The sequence below is a fragment of the Drosophila arizonae genome, chromosome 2 (genome assembly GCF_054131065.1).
Source record: "Drosophila arizonae isolate 15081-1271.41 chromosome 2, UAZ_ARI_1.0, whole genome shotgun sequence".
Taxonomy (NCBI): Eukaryota; Metazoa; Arthropoda; class Insecta; order Diptera; family Drosophilidae; genus Drosophila; species Drosophila arizonae.
Genome location: NC_142922.1, coordinates 11,585,600 through 11,608,869, shown reverse-complemented (window position 1 = coordinate 11,608,869; position 23,270 = coordinate 11,585,600). Strand labels below are relative to the sequence as shown.

Below are 23,270 nucleotides of genomic sequence, written 5' to 3'. Positions count from 1 at the left end.
TCATTTTATTTATTTTTTACTTAATATTGCAAAAGTTTGCTTAAAAGCTTTTAGCAGCCTTCTTTTCTGCCAGTGTCTTTCGTTTCATTTTTATTTTTATTTTATTTTTGGCAAAGTTTTCGCGTCGATTCTCTGGAGAGTTGACAATCGCTTCGACTTTGCATTACATATTTTGTCTGTCTAATATTTAAGATAGCACAGGTCCAGCGGGAACTGTCAAATTTTAACATTTGATACACACACACAGAGTGAAACAAAGAGAGAGAGTGAGAGAGAGAGTTGTATTTTCATAGACAATGGATCGATAATTGAGCTTATCAGCAGATTTGATATTTTTGCTTATCAAAGCAGTTTAGTTTATCTGACTTATCATATTAAATTATTACAATGTGCTGAGTAGGCCCACTCGCCGTGAGCGTGTGAGTGCTTCTATACCGTATACGGCAACTAATCAATGCCGCAAGCCGCCCACAGACCAAACAACAACGTGAATGAACAGAACTGAAATAATGGACAATGCACAATTGACTCATTAAGCGACTAAACCGCGACAAGGGAAAGCCAACAATCGCGCACGCATACACATACAACCACACGCACACGCACACACACATGCACATATGTACGCACAGACAAAATGTTTAATGATGTTGGCCAGTTGGCTGCCTTTGTGGCCAGAATACTAGAGCAGTAGAGGCATGTGTCAAGTGACTTGGCCTGTTATTAGGTGGCCATAATTGTAGTAGAATGTTTGGACGCAATTATCAGTGCAGTCAATTTGCAATTGCCCACTTGACATTCAGTTAACATGTGCAAAGTTTAAGTACATCCCCACACAAGCACATTCGCACAATCGAGACTGAGAGAGAGAGAGAGGGTGGGAGAGAGAGAGGGAGGGAGGGAGGAGGCTAGAGAGAGTGAGACGAGCAATGTTTGCTCTACAATTACATTACAATTTTTACACAATCAACGTCATCGTCATCGTCTCATCGTAATAATAATCAGCCAAAGTGAAGTATCAAATTACAGTCATAGACTACGAGCCGAACTGAATGGCAATTGTAACGGCCGCAGCATCATCCACTTTTCCTTCCGCCACTCCACTCCACTCCACTCCACTTCACGCACATTCCATTACACATACGCCGCGTGTATAGGCTGCCTGCCTTGCCTTGCCTGGCTGTGGCAGAGACCTCACACAGCGCAATTCTAATCAATTTTTATTATTTTTATAAACCTAGGCAGAAGTCAGCGCCCAAGGCTCTGAGTCCCGCCCTCTCTCTCTCTCTCTCTCCCTGGTTGAGCTGTCTGCCTTTGGCTTTGTTTCGTCTACGAAAATTTATCTAGCAAGAGGTAGCAAAAACAAATGGCTCGCCTGGGGGGAAATTGTTGCTTCACGTGTGCCTAGAACTTTGATGCTGTTGCTGACAAACACAAAAAACGCGTTAGGACTCGCTGAGGGAGAGGGAGACAGACAGAGAGAGGGGGTCAGTGGGCAGGGTGCTGGGTGCTGGCTGCGATGTGGCTGGCTGCTAAGGACGGTCGAATGTGTTTACGTTATGATTTTCGAAATCAAAATTCAGCACGAATACGAATAAATTTACTTCCGAATGTCATTAAATTGTTTTCCGATAGAACGTGTATATTTCACGCAAGAACTTTTGCCGCGCAGCATGGGACTGACAGCGCTCTAACGGCCTGGCATCCTCCTTAAGTCTTGACGTCCTCAGCATCCTACCGAGCTCTATCATTCTCTCTCTCTCTCTCTCTCTCTCTCTCTCTCTCTCTCTCTTCGTGCACTCTGATTTCCTTTTATTATTACGGTACTTGATATTATTGATTTTGATTGAGATTTATGTTGCTGGGCCGGGCTGCTTCTTCCTGTTTCCATTACATATACTATACAGCCTGTGGTTGTTGTTTTTGTTGCCTCTGTTGCTGCTGCTTCTGCTGCTATAAATATTTAGCATATTTTCGTCTAGTTGCCTGAAAGATATGCATAAATTGTTGTTGTTTTTTGTTGTTGTTGGATGGTAAGTTTTTTGATTAATGCACAAAGTTTTTCCATGTGCATCGTTTAACCAATAAAAAGTTTGGCAGACACGATTTTTGCCGTCAATTGACTTAACAATTCTTATCCTCTACTTTCTGTTGCTTTCGCTCTTTGCAGCAGAACTCGTCGGCGGTGCAGAGTGACTATCGCATTCAATCGCCCGCCGGTGGCTCGCCGTTGCCGCTGTGCGCCGCTGCCAATGCGACCAGCAACAATGCCAACAACTCGGCCGAGAACAACTGCAGCACTGTGGCCATCTTGCAGAACAACACGAGCGCTGTGAATGCCTCGGCGGGCAGCAACAATACCAATGCTGCCGGCGGACCCAATACGGTGCTGCGCGTCATTGTTGAAACTCTGATGTACCCCGTTTCGTTGGACATATTGCATCAGATATTCCAACGCTTTGGCAAGGTCCTCAAGATCGTCACCTTCACCAAGAACAATTCATTCCAGGTGAGTGGAGTGTCCAAGCAATTTGTGAATTCAAATATGAGAATATGTTTAATTGAATTAATTTATCCTTCAGGCTCTCATCCAGTATCCGGATGCCCACTCTGCACAGCAGGCCAAGTCAATATTGGATGGCCAGAACATCTACAACGGCTGCTGCACCTTGCGCATTGACAACAGCAAATTGACCGCCTTGAATGTCAAGTACAACAATGATAAGTCGCGCGACTTTACGAATCCGGCGCTGCCACCGGGCGAGCCGGGTGTCGATCTCATGCCCACAGCCGGCGGCTTAATGAATACCAATGATCTGCTATTGATTGCCGCCCGTCAGCGGCCCTCATTAACAGGTGATAAAATAGGTAACACAAACAGAACAATTTCCTTCTATTATTGTTTTATTTTTCGTGTCCGTAACGCCTGCTTACATAATCACACACACACACACAAACACACACACTCACACATATAGCAAATGCTTTGATTTTCGACTTTTTGCCTTTGACACTCGCTATCGATTCGTCTAGTATTAAGTCGCATGCAACAGCGCAACACGTTCAAAAACCTAAATTACTATATATATGTATCTCTTTCTCTCTTCTCGCTCGCTCTCCACCTCTCTCTCTCGCTGTTGCTGTCGCTGTCGCTCTCGCTCTGTGTCACGCTTCCCTCCTGGCTTCTCTAGTCAACGGCCTGGGCGCACCCGGCGTGCTGCCGCCTTTCGCCTTGGGCCTAGGCACTCCACTCAGCGGCGGCTACAGCAACGCCCTGCCCAACCTGGCGGCCTTCTCGCTGGCCAACAGCGGCGCCCTACAGACCGCCGCTCCAGCTATGCGCGGCTACTCGAATGTGCTGCTCGTATCGAATTTAAATGAAGAGGTAAGTGAAACCAAATTGAATATAACCAATATATACCTATAAAATATCTGTCAATAATTGATTTAAAAAAAATTAAAAAAATTGTATATAAATTTAAATATTATATATATATATACATGCCTATGTACGCTCCTCATACTCTCTATTTGCTCACGAATAATATATTTAATGCAATAGTTATCGTACATAGCCTGTAATTAGTTTGCATTTCGTCTATAAATATTTTCACAAAAGCCGCATACTATTTATATTGAAATATTTTTATTTATTTTTGGTTTCACACAAAGTTATTTGAGTTTTATTTCGCGAATACCTTCGCATAATTAATTTCAAAATTAATTGTCTGAAAGTGAAATACAAAATTGAATGCAAATTGATTCTGCAACTGTTACATATTATTGCTATTAGTTTTCCCAATATTTATTAATTATGATTTATATAATTTGTAAAACATCTCTACAACCAAAACTTTCGCTAACTGACAACAAACTTCTATTTTCTCTTTTTCTCTGTAGATGGTCACGCCTGATGCTCTATTTACCCTCTTTGGTACGTCTGCACAAAACTAAAACAAAAATCAAATACAGTATACCTTATTTATATAAATTTTAGATATACTTTAGCTATATATTATAATACAATATATTATTAAGTAATCAGTATATGTATGTGTATGTGGCTCAGCTAGGCAAAGTGCAAGGCAAATTCTACAAATGCATCCAATCTTTCGTTCTCTCGGCTTCTCTCTACTCTACTCTACACTCACACTCTGACCCCTTCATCTCCTGCCTTGCCCCCTAGCTGCCTGGCTGTGCCACTGCCAACTTCTTCTTAGCCACAAATGTAATTCTTGACCACTTTATTAGTAGAACACACTTGTTTATTCATTGAATTTAGACCCCGTAGGAAAGTTGAAAATTGCTGACAGCTAGACACACATTGTAGTAGCTGCAGCTGCTGTTCCGGGCCCTAACTGCTATCCCTGGGCGTGAATCGCTGGCGTACTTCCGTTTTAAATTCACGCCATCTACGTGCAATCAGGAAAAGTGCTATGAATTATTTATGCACACACAGTGAAAAGTCACAGAATTGCGTGGGTGAACAACAACAAAAATGGCAAAACAATGCCGAGAATATTGAAAACAATTGCTTTAAATATTAGATGAAACACTACTAAACTAGCTAAGAGCAAACTCAGTTAAGTTATCAGTGAAGCGAGCTTGAATATCAAGCTGTTTCCATTTAAGAATCGCATTGCATCTATAATCCTGAGGAGATCAGTCGCGGTCAGATCATATAGAAATGGCTTTGTATTTTATAACAATCCAAGTGGTTAGCAAAATAAAGACCCAAGTGTGCATAAAACCCATAGCCAGAGCTGCAAGCACTTGCAATAGCAGCAGCGGAAATGCGCATTAAATAACAACACACAAATGCTGTTGCTGCAATTCCTTTCCATATATATATATATATATATTTATCGTATTGCAAGCACACTTCAAATGGCTTTCTAATAGCTTTTTGCCTCGAGCATGCAGCAAATCCATCAGCTTGAAATTGAAATAGTCTAAAGCGTTATCTGTAGATGGTGGACGACTGAACAACAGCAACAATAACTATCCAGAGATGGAAGAGAGAGAGAGAGAGAGAGAGAGAGAGGTGGGGCAGGTGGAGAAGGAAAGGCAGCAACAGTTGCATATGCAGAGGCTGCCTGCTGGCAGTTATCCTGTCATAAGTTGTGCTTACAAATTGTAAAACAATGAAAATGAAAATATATGCACTTGCATAAATCTACACTAACCATACACACACACGCACACGCACACATACGAGAGCATAAAAAAAACCACACATACACACACATATTCAGTGGCAAACGGGCAACAAGTGAAACCGCACTCAGGCACACACTTGAACAGCATCCTGTTGCTCCTTGGCTGTCGTTGTCGTTGTCTGCGACATGCTCGTGTGCATGTAAAATTACATGAATTAAGTGCGCTCCGCTCCGTGCACCACCAGCCAACGCCTGCTGCACCCATGTCGCGTGACCACCCGCCCGATCGCCCGCCAACCCACCCGATCCATCCGAGCCACGGCAACAGTTGCCCATTGTTATACAAGTAAGCGGCTCGCTCTCAGCTCTACAGATATATATGTATATGTATGTATGTATGTATGCGTGTATATATATAGAGGACACATGATTTAACTTTGCGCTCATCCTGCAACACACACACACACACACGGGCTCGCACAACAAAAGATTGAGTGCGGAAGTGCATAGCTATAAAAATGTCCATTTATTTAGTTATCATTGCGCCTGTTGTTGTTGTTGTTGTTGTTGTTGCTGCTGCTGCCATTGTGTGCGTGTGTGTGCTGTCTTGCTCACTCGCTCGCCCTGTCAAACTATATGCATATGTGTGTGCATTTTATACTCTCGCACACACACACACACACATGCTCAGCTTTTTGCTGGCTTTACAATTGAAATAAAATTTACTTGTGACTTTTCGTAGTTCGTTGTTTTGGATAGTTGAGTGGTTTGGAGAGGGACGCTGCGGTGGCTTTTTAGCTACGTTATTGTCTTCTTACTGCCTTTTTGTCGTCGGGCGTATGCGGCATGTCTGTTTGCTAAATGAATTTAACTAACTTTGTAAAGTTAATGGGGTTTGCTGTTTGAATTGCAACTTCAACTTCCCCTAGCCAGAAACGATTTTCTTTCTCTACCCATATGTGTGTGCTATGTGTGGGTGTGTGTGTGTGTGTGTGTGTGCGTTGCTTAACTATTTTATAGCATTTAGTTTTGACTTTTCACATGCGCTGCATCTAACATGCCCGAGGACAACAGACCTCGACTCGTGTGTCCTTTTATCTGTTTGTTTTATTTAATTACCAAAATACTTCGATTGTTGCCACAGTCTGCAGCACAGTGTTGTTGTTGCCAAGTGTGGCGCATAATTGCAGCATAATGGATTTGTTGCCACACAACACAAAATGGCGCTGCTGCCCTCTGCCAGGATGTCCTCTGCCAGGCTGCCCTCTGCCAGGCTGTAACGCATTTTTGTGCTGCAACAGCATAAAACGCACAAAACTTGGCAACCACAATAAACACACACACACACATACACTTGCATACATGCACAGATATATGCAGAACAATGTTAAGTCTGTTGTCGCCTTTGTCTCTGGTGTCACAAAACGGTTTGTTGTTGCGGCTTGTTTACCCACAGAGACATGTGTGCTGTCTCTCTATCTGTCTCTCTCTCTCTCTCCCTCTCTGTGTTGAGTCTCTGCCCTTTGTTTGCATGCAAATGCATTTAATTTGAGTTTAAATACCCAAATATAAACTTTTGACAAACACACGCAACCACAGTGCAAAAGGGCCACAGTGTAGACAGCGTGGAGCGGAGCCAACCGTCTGACTGTGGCTTAAACTGATTGTCTTCAAATACTCACACACACACACACGCACACACAGTCGCAGAGATTTGTGTGGTATTTATGTACAAATTGCATTGTATTCACTCTGTCAGCAATTCGGACTTATCGCTGATAAAGTAAACAAAAATTTGCCAAACGAATTAATTGCTTAAAAATGATTATTGCTTTTGTTGTGTGTCGTTCGTTGGCTATTGCGGGCCGTTATTGTTAGAGCCAGAGTAATGCAGTGCGGCCGCATAACCGCACGGAGCGTACAACTAGGGGCAGCTTAAAGCCACTGAGCCACACTAAATCCTATCAGCAGCTCGTTAGCCACAGTTAAGACTAACTGCAACCAGCAACTGCCAGCAGTTGGCTTTCTCCTGCCACTTGGCAGTTGGCAGTTGGCAGCTGGCAGCTGACTGCAGTGTGCTAATAAAGCTTCGATTGCTGATTTAACGCCAGCCGGACGACGATGGCCAGGCAGCGAACAAAGTCGAGCAGAGTGAAACGTAGGAGCCGTAGTAGAAAATTGTTAGATGTACGAGTATCATACGCCCCGTTGCACACAGCAGAAGCGAGAAATGTCGATAAGCTGAACGAACGCTCTAAAGCGTCTTAGTGCCTTGCCCACCCACCTGCTGGAGGGGGGGATGAGCTGGAAATGGCGTGCCAATAGATTTAGATAAACTCAGCAAGCGACATGACGGCTGTGCGGTCAGGCAGTCTAAGCGGCCAATCAACTAAATGGCAGCGCTAAAATTTTATGTAATAACTTTTGAATTTCCAAGTAGCTTGAGCGTGGGAAGCATGGCACACGAAGCTCCGCTGGCCAGGAGTGACACTCGAAGCAAATTATACGGCAAACAAACAGGCGATTGGCCCCTCACACACACACGCACACACACACTTGCACACACGTGAATGTGTGTAGAGCGCGCGCCATTTGTTATGTTAATGGCAGCCAGGTGTGCCAGCTGCTAAGCCACAATTTTCACACATGACGCGAACACCGAAGTCTGACGGCCAGGCTAAGGTAGCAATTTTTGCAATTCAATCGTGGGTCCCGCATCACAGGCGCTGCTGTTATTTTCGCTGCCACTGCTCCTGCTCCTCCTGCTGCTCCTGCTGCTCCTGCTGCTCCTTTTCTCTGCTAAGCTGTTTGCATATCAAATAATAAAAGTGGCATAAGCAAGGCTTGCAACGCCCCACGCAAATAGCGCACTTCAAACGCTTACGTTTACGTGTGTGTAGATTGATCCAAGTCAATCGGGAAGGGGGGGCAAAAGAGAGGAAGGCCCATTTTTAAGAGCTCAACCCTTTTGAATGCAGACATTTTATTAGTTTTGACAGCGCTTTGTTGTGTTTGTCCAGCCCCGACAGAGTCAATTGAGCCGGGGCGACCCGGTAGCAACCGGCTGTTGCCCTGCTCAATGTTACGATGTCTATGACACGCTCCTTAGACACTTGACACATGCTGCTTTCCATATGCCACATGCCACACGCCACATGCCACATGCCGCATGCCGCATGCCAGTTGGGCTGTCAGACATTTCTAATCGAAGCCCATTTCGGGCAGTGAAACTGTTGCCTATTTTTTGGGCCATTTACAGCTTTTGACCCTCATTTTGCATACACACAATAAAAACTTAATCAGTCTGCAAATCGTTTAGCATAACAGATTGAGATGCGTATGTGTGTGTACGTGTGTGTGTGCGTGTATATGTATTGATAATCGGCTTATGTAATTGCAATGGCGTGCTAAAAATTTATATCACTGCCGAAAATATTGTTGAAACGTGTTTAATTGAATTTTTATGAGCTCGCTGCGAACCGTGTGCGTGATTTTTGTTGGGCGCACAAATAATTTCATAAAATTTTATGTGCCACACTTAGCAGAGCAGTCGGACCCGCAGGTGTATGTGGGTGTGTGTGTGTGTGGGTGTGTGGGTGTGCCGTGACCGGAAAAAGGGCCAAATCATGTGCAAATCATTTCAATGAAAAGTTTTTCATAATTTAACAAGTTTCGTTTTACCAAAATGTTGAGCAACAGCTCAACGGAGCATTCGAAGTACTAAAACTACAATGGCTTTAAAACCGTGCGCCACTAACATTCGATTATTGAATTTTATTGCACAAATTTCATTGGCGAATTGCGGTCGAAAAGAGGGAGTTTATGAAAACTCCAGTTGAATTTCACTTAGCCTGATCACTGAAGTTTTCAGGCAGGCAAGTAAAAATTTGCATTAAACGACGGACAACTGCTATATTTTTTCATCAAAAATTTACGCTGAAGCGTACGACTAATGGGCCGCCGGGGAATCCGCCGGAGCGCCGGTGAAAGTATGCAAACATATTCAAAGTTAGCCGCATGGCTGTACAAATATAGCTAAATCTTTTTGCGATAATAAATTATTATAAAGTCTGACTGGCGAGCTGGCTGACTAGCCGGAGGCGGTCTGCCCTCAGCCACTTTGCATGGCAACCGGCTGACAGAGCCGCAGTGGCTCACACGCCCCGTCGGAATCAGACTGCTGCTGGATGCTCCTGCTGGCTGACTGGCTGACTGGCTGGCTGGCGGCCAGAGCCAGAGACTGGCGTTCAATATGCTCCATAGCCGATGCCTGGCAGCGCAGATATACGTCCGAGTAAGTTGGCTCGCTTGGCTTGGTTTATTGCTGCAATTGTTGCTACGCCAAGCCAATTTGAAGCAAACGAAATTTTTCGGTGTTTGGCATAAGTCAAGTTTCAGTTCACAGTTCTTTCTGGTTAGCTTGCGCTCTGTGCAGTCTGTGCAGCCAGCCAGTCGAGCAGCCAGTCGACTGTATAAAATGGATTTACTGCCAACTGTTGAACTATGTTCCCGCACTATTTACTACCTGCATTTCTATTGCTACTTTTGTAACTTGTTAGCGCTCCTCCCTGCCTGCCTCCCACTGCCCGGTTTTACTGCCACTGGTCTGCGAATGTGTTTTTTCCTTCTCTCTGTTTTAGGCGAGCGACGTTTTCGGGGGGAGTGCGGGGGTGTGGAGTTAGTTGAAAATTTACTTTTCGCATTATTCGATTTGTTGTCTTGGGCAACCGAGGGCGCCTGCACTTTACATTGTTTGCATTGGGTGTGGCTGGCAGCATCAGTACGGGGGGAGTGGGCAGGGGGAGTGGCAGTACGGTGCTGCGACCTTTTAGCTACGAGCTACGATCCAGCAACAACTATTTTTTATGCTTGATGGCAATTTGCGCCCTGCTGCAAATTTGCCGCTGATTGGCTACACACGGACTGCTGGTCAAGAGAGTTGCATAGGGTAATTGTGTGTGTGTGTATGTGTGTGTGTGTGCTCACCTCCGCCCCTGACAGCTGTCAAAGCAGAGTCCAACGGCCGGACTGCCGGACTGGAAGCAAATCGCTGGCAAATACTTTTGTTCAGCACTTAAAGCACCTTAAAGTTTCACTGGCTCAAGATGCTGCCGGAGCGAATGCATATTGCATATTTGGCGGAGTCTTGCCTTGCCGCGTAAGTAAAGCCATAAAATTCAATTCAATAACGCGGCCAGGTCCCCAGCTCCCCAGCGTCACACTTACACCTTGTCTGACAGCTGTAAAATCAGCCGCGTGTCGCAGCCTTAAAATGTATGCGGAGTGGAGCTCTGTGGAGCCAGCTTGTAGCCCGAGCTGAGGCTGAGGCTGAGGCTGCGGCTGAGGCTGAGTGTGGAGCTGCAGCCTCGAGGCTGGTCTGGGCAAAGCCATTGCCTGGAGTCGCTCGTAAAAAATAGCTGAGAAAACTTATTGAGCTAGTTATGAGTTTCGTACATGATACTAACGGCTTCGTTCCGGCAATAATACGAAGCAGCCTCTGGCTCTGGCACAGCATCAAGCGGCACCTGCTAGACGACAGCTAGGGGTGGCGGGGAGCAGCTGAGAAAACCATCTTGGTGCACGTTATGGCTTTTTGGTGGTGTATAAAACTTACGTTCTTTGACGGGAGGCAGCAACATTTGCGCGTTGCATAAAACGCTCCGCTCTTTCTTGCCTGTCCGAATTTTCGTGGCCCGCCATTCGCATTGAGCGGCGCTTAAGTCGCCTCTTATGGCCGCACTCTACTTTGTAGATTGCATCGTAGGAGCTGGCTCGAGTATTTATTAGTGCCTAAAGCACAGAGACTCGATATTTTTGGATATATTCATTAGACCCAGAGCAGCAGCAGCAACAGCAGCAGCAACAACAGCAACAGCAGCGGAAACTGTGGCAGCTGTGGCAGCTACAATGTGTGTTCCTAGGACAGTAAATAGTGGATTTTTGTATTAGTGTTAACGCTCTTTGCCACGTACTCTTAACGCCATTGCAATAAACTGAAAACCATATTAATAATGCCAACCATTTCGCAATTCACAGGTGTATACGGCGATGTGCAACGTGTAAAGATATTGTACAACAAAAAGGACTCGGCACTCATACAAATGGCAGAGCCGCAGCAAGCTTATTTGGGTAAGTCAAACATTCCGGAACAGACACGCCCTCACACGCCCCACACGCCCTACACGCCCTACGATCCGCCCCAAAAGTAATGAAAAATCTGCGCTCCTTTTCGGCGGTGAAAGGTGCATCAGCTGCCAAAGGGAAGAATAAAACCATGACAGCTTGCCATAACTGGGAGTGCCGTACGGGAGTATGCCCTGTAATGTAGAATCGCAAATAGAAAGAGAATATATCGGGTTGCTATATATATATAAAAGAAGTTAGACAAATATGTAATCAAAAAACTATATATATATATATATATGCAAAGCGCGCACAAACAGCCTTTGTCATGTGACACACAGTTACAGGGTATACAAACAAAAAATAAATGAAATACGAGCAAAGGCAGCGGCAGCGGCAATTGCAATTTGCAGCTTGTTTAAAATGAAAAATTCCAACATTAAATTCCAAACATTGCATATCTTTGGCAGCCATTGTTGGCCAATGTTGTTGCTGCTGTTGTGCAGCTGCAATTGCAGCAAACAAAATGTATTAATAATAAAAATTGTTAAAGCGAAAGAGATGGGCGCAATGCACAGATATGCACAGTTGAGTAGAGTAAAACAAGAGCAATGCGAGCAGAGCAGAGCAGAGCCAAGCCGAGCCGAGCCTTGCCGTGCCAGGCCGAGCGATTCGTTTCGCTGCTGCCTGTGCGCATAAATGAAATTTTATAAGCGCTTTATTACCAGCGCCTGTCCAACACCTGGTCCTTCCTGTTGCTTCGCAGTCCAAGCTGTCGCAGCTCTCTCACTCTCTCTCTCTCTCTCTCTCTCTCTCTCTCTCTCTCTCTCTCTCTCTCTTTCTCTCCCTCGCACTCTCTCTCTCCCTCTGTCTATATATATTTATATATCTCCCTCGCACTGTCACTCTCTCTGGCCATGGCAGCGTCCAACAAAGGACTGTCCCATGCTGCTCGTTTTTAGCTCTTGCTCAGCGGGATATGCCAATCATTTTATTGCATTTATTTGTGTGCACTTTGCCATTGTCAGGCTGCCGCCGCAGTCCCCCTCTCAGCTGCCCTCCCTTTGGCTGTTTGTGTGCGCATTAAACGAAATGAAAATCGCCGCGCATTGCGAGGCGTTAAGAGCACCCAACCGACGTGCCAAATTCCACTTTATTACGAAAAAAACACAAACACAAAAAACAAAAAACAAAAACCGAAAAAGAAACACGAAAAACAAGCAACGCGCTGACAGCGACACCTTTTCAATTTCAATTTGGTTTCATTCCATTTAATACTTCGACAAGCAATGGCCCTCGTCCGCCCCCGCACGGCAGAAGGCCACGGCTCCAGCCAAATAACTCAAAGGCAGTCAAAGCTCTGTTGTCCCCGCTAGGCGCTTTATTGAAAATTGAAGATGACCCAAACGCGACCAACAGCAGCGGCGGCCTTCAAGCATTGCGCATACGCGACGTTGTACCTGTATTCCTTATGGCTGTGCTCATTAGCCGACGATCGCATATGCAACGCATTAAGCCGCTTTGAGGCATGCAATATGCGGCACATAAATATGCAATAATTACACAAGCTGCTGACGCTTAAATGCTTAACAAATAATTGTCCACAATATTCCACACATGTTTGTCACATATTGCATATATATTTATGCTATATTTATGTATATATTTTCATAGCTGCAATCGTTGCCATCGATAAAGTTTAAATTAATTAAATTTGCAATATGAATGCAGTCGCTTAAACATTGCAGCGGAAATTGTCAGCAAATTGCCCGAGCGAAAGCTGCTCGCCCCATTTGCGAATGTACACTGGAAAAAAATTAGTGCCAACAGCAACTTTTATGCTCACAGGCATTTCAGTATAGAATTTTTTATAGATTATTCATGTTTTTTTTTTTTTTTTTTTTAATTATTTAATTACATAATTATCCTTTGTTAACCATGAATGAGTATCACACAGTCGTTTACACTTTGCTTCCTTTCATTGATTTCTATTGAAATATTGAAAAATTCAACTGTAAAGAATGTCAACCAGCAACAACAAGAACAACAAAAACAGCAATCATTCACCATTAGCTTTGATGCTCCGTTAAAATATGCTTTGTGCTGCACGCAATTAATTTTATCAATTATTATTATTTTTATTTCGCTGCTGCATATTCCAGCTCAAAGGCATTCCAATGTTGAGTGCTTAAAAGCTTAAGTAATGCGAAACTTGTCGCGTTGCCTTTGCTTTTGGCTTTGCCTTTGCTCGGTGTTTTGAGTTCCGATTTAAATATCTGGTATTTGTCATTAATAAACCCAAACCTCTGGCATATGCAATCGACTACTTAATTTGAGCAATTTTTCGACTGCAAGGCCAGCCACCATGTCGTATGCGTATTGTTAATTGTATTTGTCAATGAGTTGACAACACAGGTCGACCGCAGTATGTGGTGCAGTTGATGAAGCTATTGTAGATATACAAACAAAATGCCTCGCTTTATTTGTGGCAACAAAACCAATGCTATTCGACAAGCAAATTATTGTACAGCTAAAACACACACACACGTGCACACACACACACGCACACACACAATCATACACAAAGCCTTGCTGCTGGCATTTGGAAATATTAATGGCGTTGCGTCAACACACAGACTACTAATGTGCCGCGAGGGCTGCCAAATGGCAAACACTTCCGGCTGAGTTCGGCTGCCACCAGCCTTGCTGCTGCCCTCCGTCCCTCCGTCCCTCCGTCCGTCCATTCATTCGTCCGTTTGGCCGTTTGTCCGTTCGTCCCTTCGTTCGCTCGTTCGTTTGTTCAGGTGAAGTCGCGTAAGTATGTTGGTTATTTGGGTGCCTGCCGACCTGGTTGGTCGCTCGGTGAGTGCGCACTTATGCACTCATAAAATATTAACAAATTCATTCGTTACTTTGCCCAAAACTCTCGCAACTCTGGCAGAACAAAGACGATTACCGACTCAGGGGCCAGCCAGCGCCAGCCCAGGTAGCAGATGTCCTGCTCCAGCTGCTGCTCCTGCTTCTGCTCCTGCCCACACCATGCATATAAAAGTGTCTCGCTAAAGGAAGACCGTACGGTGTACAAAATACGGCTACAATTGCACACTCAGCATACGAATTACAGCGTAAAAGCGAAAAAGCACTTTTTTTTAGTGTAAATGAAGTCAAGAGAACGATGCGACTACTGCGAGCCAGCCAGTCAAGACAGCCAGACATCGGACAGATGCCGAAGCAGACCAACACCAAGTAGAAGTGTGAGTCCGATTCCGAGAGACCTAACTCGGAAAACAAAACCAAACAAAGTGCGACAGCAATCAAGAGGCAAAGCCAAAGCACAAATAGACAAAAACACAAAACACACACACAATGAAAAAACAATAAGCACTGTAGTCTGTAGTCCACTCCAAGGTGTGACTATATCTGTGTGTGTGTGTGTATTATAATGGCCCTTTCGGCCCTGGCGACGCTGTCGACATTGTGCAAATGGCTGCCGGCCGGACGCGCGCCATTTGTTGGCTGCCATGCCGGGATTAAGTTTGTGCCCAACTTATAACAAACTATAGACACAACTCTCATATAAATTGATAGGCACACGCACAGCTGCCGCTCCACACTGCTCAGTGCAGTATGGCTCCCCAGTCTGGGCTCCGCTCTCGCTGCTATTGCTGCTATCTGGGGAATTTTGCGTAAATTAATTTTTGCTATACAAATTATTACAAAATATTTTGCATGAGCAACGCCAGCAGCAGCAGCAGCAGCATACGCATAAAAGTATTTACGATAAATGCAAACAAATATTTCAGCAGTACAGGCAGACAGAGAGCGATAGACAGAGGCAGTCACATGTGCCTCTGCCGGAATACGTATACGCCATGTGTCAGTGGGCAAAGTTTAGCATTAAGTGATTCAGTGTCCAGGGTGCGCCAAATTAATTATGCAAGAAAGTTTCTGTTGATGAACTGACTCGAGATGAAGTGCGCACCAGCTGTCAATATAATGTGGTCACATATTTGCAGGCCGACAGTTGCTTTTTTTAGCTCAATTAATATCACCTGAGCAGCCAGAGTCGCTGGCGCATCAGTTACCTGTCCATGTCTCAGGCTGAAGTGGACATAATCTTGGTATATTATTTTCATTATATACTCCATTTGTTGTTGGCCGAAGTGACTTAACCCATTCTGACACACTCACAAATCCTGACAGACACTTCTACAAGTCATTTTTGGGTTTTCGGGCAAAGTTTACTGACTCGAACTTCTTTTTTTTTTTTTTCTTTTTTTTTTTTTTTTGCTGTGGTATTTCTACGGTGCTCAGCTGTGCGTGCACTTTTTACAGTTTTTTGTTCTTTGTGGCCAGCAAGTTAATAATGATTTGTTGTCGCTGCTGTTGTTGTTGTTGTTGTTGTTGCTGCTGTTGCTATTACTGTTGGTGTTGCTGCCACTGGTCAGGCTGGTAATTAAAACTTTAAGATACTTTTTGAGTTGGGGCCCAGGCCCAAAGCCACGAAAGCCACTGCCTCAGCAGGCGCAGCTGCAGCCCACTTCAAAGGCGCTGAGATGATAGGCAAAGTTGGTCCCAACATTTTGGGCTAGCAGAGCTGGGATCTGTCTCTCTCCCTTTCTCTCGAGTCGGCTCCACATTAATCTTTATTACAAGTGTTTGTCACACATACATATATAAATATGAATATATATTTATTATATATAGAGAGAGTAGAGTCGCATGTGGAAAAATGAAAGAAGCGTTTGTCACTGCTGACAGACAGCCTTTTATTTTACAATTTATTATATTTTCAAGCCTTATTTTTTTGTAAAATCATTTAATCCATTAGGCAAACAATAAACGGCTGAGTAAGCATATTATTTAACAATCAAGCATAAGCAACCCGGCGCGATGTCATCCACTTTCCATGTAACCAACGCACCTCCGCCCCCTTCTCCCCCCACCCACATGGCTCGTGACACAACTGCGCAAAATGATAAAATGTTCTATATAATTTATTAAAATAATGTAAAAAGGGACCAGTGCTTGCTTGGGGCTGGCCATGTCCTAGTGGTCCCAGCATGACTTGACAGCAAATTGAATAAAAATCTAATCGAAATTGAAATCGTAATCGTAATCGCAATCGCAATCGCAATCGCAATTGAAAACGAATATGAAACCGGAAGCAAATGTGTTTACTCCGTTCCGGCGGCGTGTTTTGTTGCAGTCGTCTATTTGCAAGTGAGCCGCAGGTGTTATGACTATTGAGGCCATGGGAAACAAATGACATGGATGGAAACTTCGGTTCCGGGTCGAGGTTCGAGGGCAACAGATAAACTACAAAAAATAGATAAAAAACGATACCGAAACAAGCGCAAACTTTTGTGGGCAATGCATTTTATGGCGAGTCATTTGCTAGTAAATCACCAAAGGCAGACGACATTGATAAAGTTGCAGTTACATTTTAGTATGTAAATATTTGCCAGTACTTATTGCTGTGTCTCAGTCCCGAAAGGCGTGGGTGGAATGTGAGGCTATGGAGTGGGGAATCCAACTTTACTTTTACAGCTTGTAGAACAGCATTTATATCTGTATCTGTATTTGTCGAACACACACACACACATATACATATATATAAATTGCATCTATACACATTTGGCAACACATGTTGTGTATGTACAGGAGGAACGTGAACAAATATTCTCTATCCCCCACACAAGCTGAACGGAGCTGCTGCTCCCTCGGCACAACTTTCGCCACTAAATTCATGCATTGCCATTCGTTTTAACGTTTTAACATTGTGTTTTATTTGTGCTGTTTTTGTTCTTGTGCTTTGCAGCCATGTCTCACCTTGATAAATTACGTTTATGGGGCAAGCCGATACGTGTCATGGCCAGCAAACATCAGGCCGTGCAACTGCCCAAGGAGGGACAGCCGGACGCGGGGCTCACGCGTGACTATTCACAGAATCCATTGCACCGTTTCAAGAAGCCCGGCAGCAAGAACTATCAGAACATCTACCCGCCATCGGCGACACTGCATTTAAGTAACATTCCGTAAGTATCCTTTGTATAGCATCGCAACTAACGCCTGAAGCCATCCAGCGTCCTGCGCAGCGCAGCGCACAGCTGGAGTTGGTTTTTTCATCAGCCACGCTACGCGGGCAATTACAATTACCGCTATGAGCGGCAGCACCAACCAACTCGAAGCCCCCCAAACCCGTCGCTCATTCACAGCCCCAGCCCCCCCACTGCCAGAGTCGCATTCACAGTCGCAGCCATTGTGAGAGGCGAACGCCCCGCGACGCTTTGTCTGCCAAATATGACAAAGCGCCCCACCAGGTTTTTGTCTGTGTGCTCCACAAGAGGGGGGCAAACGAGGCGGAGAGACGACTACCGTTTGAATTTATATGCTTATGGCCATGCCTGTAGCTTTGCCTCTGCCGCTGCCTCTGCCTCTGGCTGGGGTTGTGTTTATGCCCGCTGTTTGGGCAGATGGGCGTGGGGTGGCAGGAGTGTTTATGCGATATCTATAGACGCACAGCATGAGAATTTAAATCGATAGGTGTTAATTTAGCGAACGAACGTTCTTTCTCTTGCATATTACAGCTCATCCTGCACCGAGGATGACATCAAAGAAGCCTTCACCTCCAACAATTTTGAAGTTAAAGCATTCAAATTTTTCCCGTAAGTTCATCTTAATAATTATCAAAATTGCGAAAATTCGTATCTAATTGAATGCGTATACATTTACAGCAAGGACCGCAAAATGGCGCTGCTGCAACTGTCGTCGGTGGAGGAGGCCGTCCTGGCGCTGATCAAAATGCACAATCATCAGCTGTCCGAGTCGAACCATTTGCGCGTGAGCTTCTCCAAGTCGAACATCTAGAATCCGACCCGCGGTCAGGTTCACTGAACTTGACTAAGTGCCAACATCAGCCTTGCACTACGGCATCAGTTCTATTGGCAGCAGCAACAGATACAATCTATTATTCGTAGTACAAGCGGCATGCAAGGCAATCGCCACCACAGCCACTTCAACTGAGAAGCGAGCCCAACCAATCCACAATACAAACCACCCAGCCCATCAAACACAGCAGCAACAATCGATGCAAAAGAGCTATAGCTACTTATATACAACAAAATCTAATATCTAAATACTGTTCTCATTATATAAAAAAAAAAAAAAGCAAACACAATATGCATAGCACTAATTACTGAAATTCAAAAACTAAATAAACAAAACTTTACAATGAATGCATGTACTATATACATATATATATAAATATTGTATATGCATCATGATGAATACAATTTCGAAATTCACGCGTAAACGAATCAGAACATTCAACAAAATACCACAAAGGAGAATGGGGAAACACACACAAAAACAAAATAACAAAAAAAGAGCCCACTAAACAATCAGCGACGTCGTATAATCATAAGCTTAAAGTTAAATCTTAACTGTAGTCCATAAGTAAGTTGCATTGCATAGAGAGAGGAGGAGAAACAAAGCGAACTTAGAATTAACTTAATTGCACTGTACTGTGTTTTGGTTTTAAGTAACGGCAGAGAGTCAAATCATGCAAACAAACAAAAGGAAACTAAAATTTAAAAAAAAAAAAAAAACAAGAAAACAAAATTTATGTTAAAAAATGAAGTAAGCGAAAACAAAACAAACATTGTTTTATTATGTATGAGTATTTACTGTTATTATTATATTTTAAGTGAAGCAACAACTTTCATTGATAACTGGTAACCCTAATTTTTTACACTGAAATTGCATGAGCGCATTTTAGCAGTTTTTAGACGATTATCATTTTGTAAGCGGTAGGTACGAATCGAATAAACTAAAATGTTAATTATAGAGCAAGAAAAACAAACAATATCCCATCAGTCTTTAAGTGTAATTGAAATGTATTTAATTCTAATTGAATAAAGAGCATCTACCGCATATAAATTGAGTCGATCTGTTCGTTTGTTTAGCATTAACATAAAAAGAGAGAAAAACATAAATTAATGTTAATACTTTTAAAAGCAGTTAAACAAAAAAAAGAAAAAAAAAAAAAAAAAACAATGTAAAATGCGTACGTAAAACCTTCTGTGTGTGTGTGTATTTGTAAATGTTGTTAAATTATCAAAATATATGTATGTAAACAGAAAGAAAAAAGTTAAGCAAAAAAGAATTATATATATATACTGTATAGTGGATATACATACATATATATAGGTATATGTTGAACTAAAACAAAAACATGAAACAGGAAGTAAAACAAATTTTAAGCTATGAAAGTAAAATCTCAAAAAAATCATAATTATATTTAGACTTAAGCATACCAACATGAAAGACATATAAGTGTTTTTAGCGAAGCAAATACAAACAAAACAAAACAAAAAAAAAAAAAGAGAAAAAAAGAAAAAGAAATAAAAACTCAATGATTTTTTGATAATTTTACAAAAAGAACCCCAACACAACCATCAAAGAAAAAGGAAAAAAAAAAAAAGAAAACACACACACACAAGCAGACAGGCACAACTAACTATACACACATCAATGTTTATATATATTTAGAAAGTGAAATTATTTATACGTTGGCGCAAAAGAACAAAAACACAAAACAAAAGAAAAAAGAAAATAAAAAAATATTGATTAATAAACTAATTGTAACTGTAACTGAATGATATGGAGTTAGCTAATAAGTATAAGTAGCAGTGATCGTAATTTAAAATTAACAATTAACTGAAATGGTAAATTTGAAGCATAAAACGTGTACGAAAAGCAACAGTAAAATAATGTCAAATGTAAAATTTAAATTACATACGGTATTTACAATTATCACAAGAAAGTCGCAAGCTGCAGCTGCTAATTACCTATGGAGAATTAGAACCTACATACATATTCCATAAATATGGTTGAGTACGGTTTAAGCTAGGGACAAATTTGCATGTGTGTCTGAGTTCCTTCGAAGCTCTAACAACAGAAACAAAATGAGAATAGAAACATACTTTAGCCATAGACTAAGTACACGCACACACACACATACACACACACATACGCACATGAACCACCACATATTTCTCATGTAACTCCAATGCTTAAAGTACATTTTTAAACAAACTCTAGCGTTTCATGTATACATTCTATCCTAATCTTAACTAATCTAAAAACTAACTTATATATACATATACAAATATGCTCTATGTCTATGCCTATGTCTATGTCTATTATATAAATATATATATATATATATATATATATATACATACACACGTTCTGTTAGCGCATCGATACAAGGTAAAAAGAGATAATTATTAATATATATACATATTTATATATATATTAATATAGATATCAAACCCACGACTGCTAGAATTTCAAATGAGAACTCTTGACAAATCAAAAATTTCATACAAGTATTTCAATACCTATAATTACTTACAAGCAAAACAACAGGAAACCTAAGAAAACAAACAAAACAATTGAAAATATGAGAAACTAAGAAAGTAAAGTAACACGTAAAGTAAAGTAAATATGTGTAAAGTTGAATCATTAAATATTTATGTGTTTGTGTAAAACAATCTAAAGCCGTACACAAAAGATACTTAGCCACTGAAATACACACACCGTCACACACACACACACACACACGCACACTCAGTCACATATTTACATTCACACTTACTCAACCGAATTCAATCGAAATGCATTATGAAATGATGTTAGTGCGCCGGCTTTTTGGTATGGAGCGTTCAAAGCGTAATCAAATATTTAGCCCAACGATAATATACATACAGATAGATACAGATACACGGATACAATTCGCGCCTAAGCGTGTTGATGTTGATAATGAACAAAAGGACACACCGAGAAAAGCAGCATGCGAATTAATAGAACTATATACATATATACATACTTAGTACATACATCATAATGAGTGCAAAATACGCAATGCAGCTATTTGAGAAACACTAAAAAGTATTACTTTAACATGTAGAGAAAAATATAAATTAAAAACAAAAAGAAAAACAAAAGCAAAATAAGAGAAAAATCTATAAGAAAAGCAACAAACTGAATACATAGTTTACAAGTACATTGAAGAATTTAATAATTAAAAATTTATCAGATTAACACATTTACATTTAATGAACGAAGCCTGCCCGAGGTAACAGTCGCAACTCAGACGCGGGACTTGAGGGGGATTCACAAAGATATAAAGCAAATATATATAAAAGAAAAAAAGAAAACAAGATAAAAGGAATAAACAAACAAGTAAATAAATATATTTAAAGTAAAGTTTAAATCAAGCATAGCGAACAGTTATAAGTTGTACGTGGCGACGTTTTACCGAAAATCATATTGTGAATCTGACTAAATTCAAGACTAAGTAAATATGAATTGCATTGCACACATACATACATAGAAACGTGCATACGTGTGCGTGTGTGTACCAGATTTAGTTGCTGCATGCACTCCTATATGTGTAATTGTAGTTATAATCTATGGATTATTTTATCGGATTCAGAAGCAAGCCCTTGAATTGAGACGGTGTCGGGAGAACGGTATGAACTAAAGGTGGAAAACATTTTGCTTAGCACCAACTCTCATCGATTCACAGCATGTGCTACACATACATACTTATATACATATGCATCAACAGAAACATATCAACCATATTTGTCATATAAATATATTCAGCATATTCTCTCGATCTGCCCTCATTTCCGCTCTGAGCGAGCACTCATACACCTCTACCAGAGCAACCCGACAAAAAAAGTTAAGAATTTGAAGCGTGTTTGGGTTAGAGCAACAACAGCAACAACAACAACTAAAACAACAACAGCATTAGAAATTAAGTTATATCGGAAGCGCAAGTTATTGAAAATTGAAAAAATTGATTAAGATATCAAAATTATTTTAAGATTACGGACCGATAGCGAGTGCGTATCGTCGTCGTTGTGGTCGTAGACAATGACAATGAATAGATGAAAGCATAGAGAATTTGTTAAATATTTTGCCAACGAAGAAAGACAGAAATGAAAATAATGAATTATTAATTTTATATATTATAGTTACACGGTATACTTTTTTAAAGAGTTTATTTCAAATGTTTTTTGGTACAATATTTTATAGATTTTATAGATTTGTGTGCTCATTAGTATTTTTAGTAGCAAATGAATTTGGTGTGCGTGGTTTTAGCGGAAAGTGCAAGGAATTCATGTGGAAATGCAAGCGTTGCTGCGTTCGTACTGTATTCAGAGAATTTTCTTGTTTACTTTGGCGGTTGGACAGGCGCTTGCAACGTATATATATAACTTATATAGAATATATACATATATATATATATATGTATGTATGTATGTATGTATATATACATATATAATCGTACATACCTATTATAGCTAGCGAAATCTGTGCTTACTTGCTTTATTAATATTGACTCGTTTCTTGTACACTTGAGTTCAGTTACTGAAAAATTGATACATGAAAACTACATGGAGGAAACTCAGAAAACAGTTTACAAAGAAATCAAAAATTAAAAAAAGAAAAAAAAAACAGACAGAAGTTCCTACTTTTTAGTGAAATGATAAATACATGCTAAAAACAGAAATCGAAACAGAAATAGTTACCGAAACTAAACTGAAGAATTTGCAACAGTGAATTAATTATACATTTACATGATATGATCATCCGTGTAGATGATAAATGTTGATCCATTTGAGAAATTCTTTTACCTTATGAATAGTCTACTTTGCTCTTTTGCTTTTCTTTGCCTTTTTCTTATCCTTGGTATGTCTATTTTGAACTTTGTGCGCGTTAGTCAAAACAAAACAAAATTATGGCAAAATTCAACTAGGGTCCAAGTTTTTAAATATAATCAATTATCTTAAAGAACTTACATATTTAAATCAACTCCAACGAACTGGGCCGGATAATCTGGCAGTTTGTTGCAATTTATTGGTACCCAATATTCGAGATTGAAATGTTACAAAGCAAAATTAAAAACTG

The 23,270-nt window shown here is 41.5% G+C and overlaps 1 protein-coding gene across 21 annotated transcripts in view; it reads left to right on the top strand.

The window, feature by feature from the left end:
- The window catches only part of heph (polypyrimidine tract-binding protein 1 heph), a 186,691-nt gene extending 165,396 nt beyond the window's left edge, over positions 1 to 21,295 (top strand). For 17 of the 21 annotated variants that reach the window (XM_089462135.1, XM_089462131.1, XM_089462134.1 and 14 more), the window contains 8 exons: positions 2,171 to 2,509; positions 2,583 to 2,868; positions 3,192 to 3,385; positions 3,901 to 3,934; positions 11,196 to 11,288; positions 17,104 to 17,320; positions 17,873 to 17,950; positions 18,020 to 21,295. In XM_089462135.1, coding sequence (XP_089318261.1) covers positions 2,171 to 2,509; positions 2,583 to 2,868; positions 3,192 to 3,385; positions 3,901 to 3,934; positions 11,196 to 11,288; positions 17,104 to 17,320; positions 17,873 to 17,950; positions 18,020 to 18,152 — 1,374 coding nt within the window. In that variant the 3' untranslated portion in view covers positions 18,153 to 21,295. The remainder of the gene's footprint in view (positions 1 to 2,170; positions 2,510 to 2,582; positions 2,869 to 3,191; positions 3,386 to 3,900; positions 3,935 to 11,195; positions 11,289 to 17,103; positions 17,321 to 17,872; positions 17,951 to 18,019) is intronic. The other 4 variants (XM_018017771.2, XM_018017769.2, XM_089462133.1 and 1 more) reach the window with 3 other exon arrangements.
- Positions 21,296 to 23,270: the final 1,975 nt, after the last annotated feature.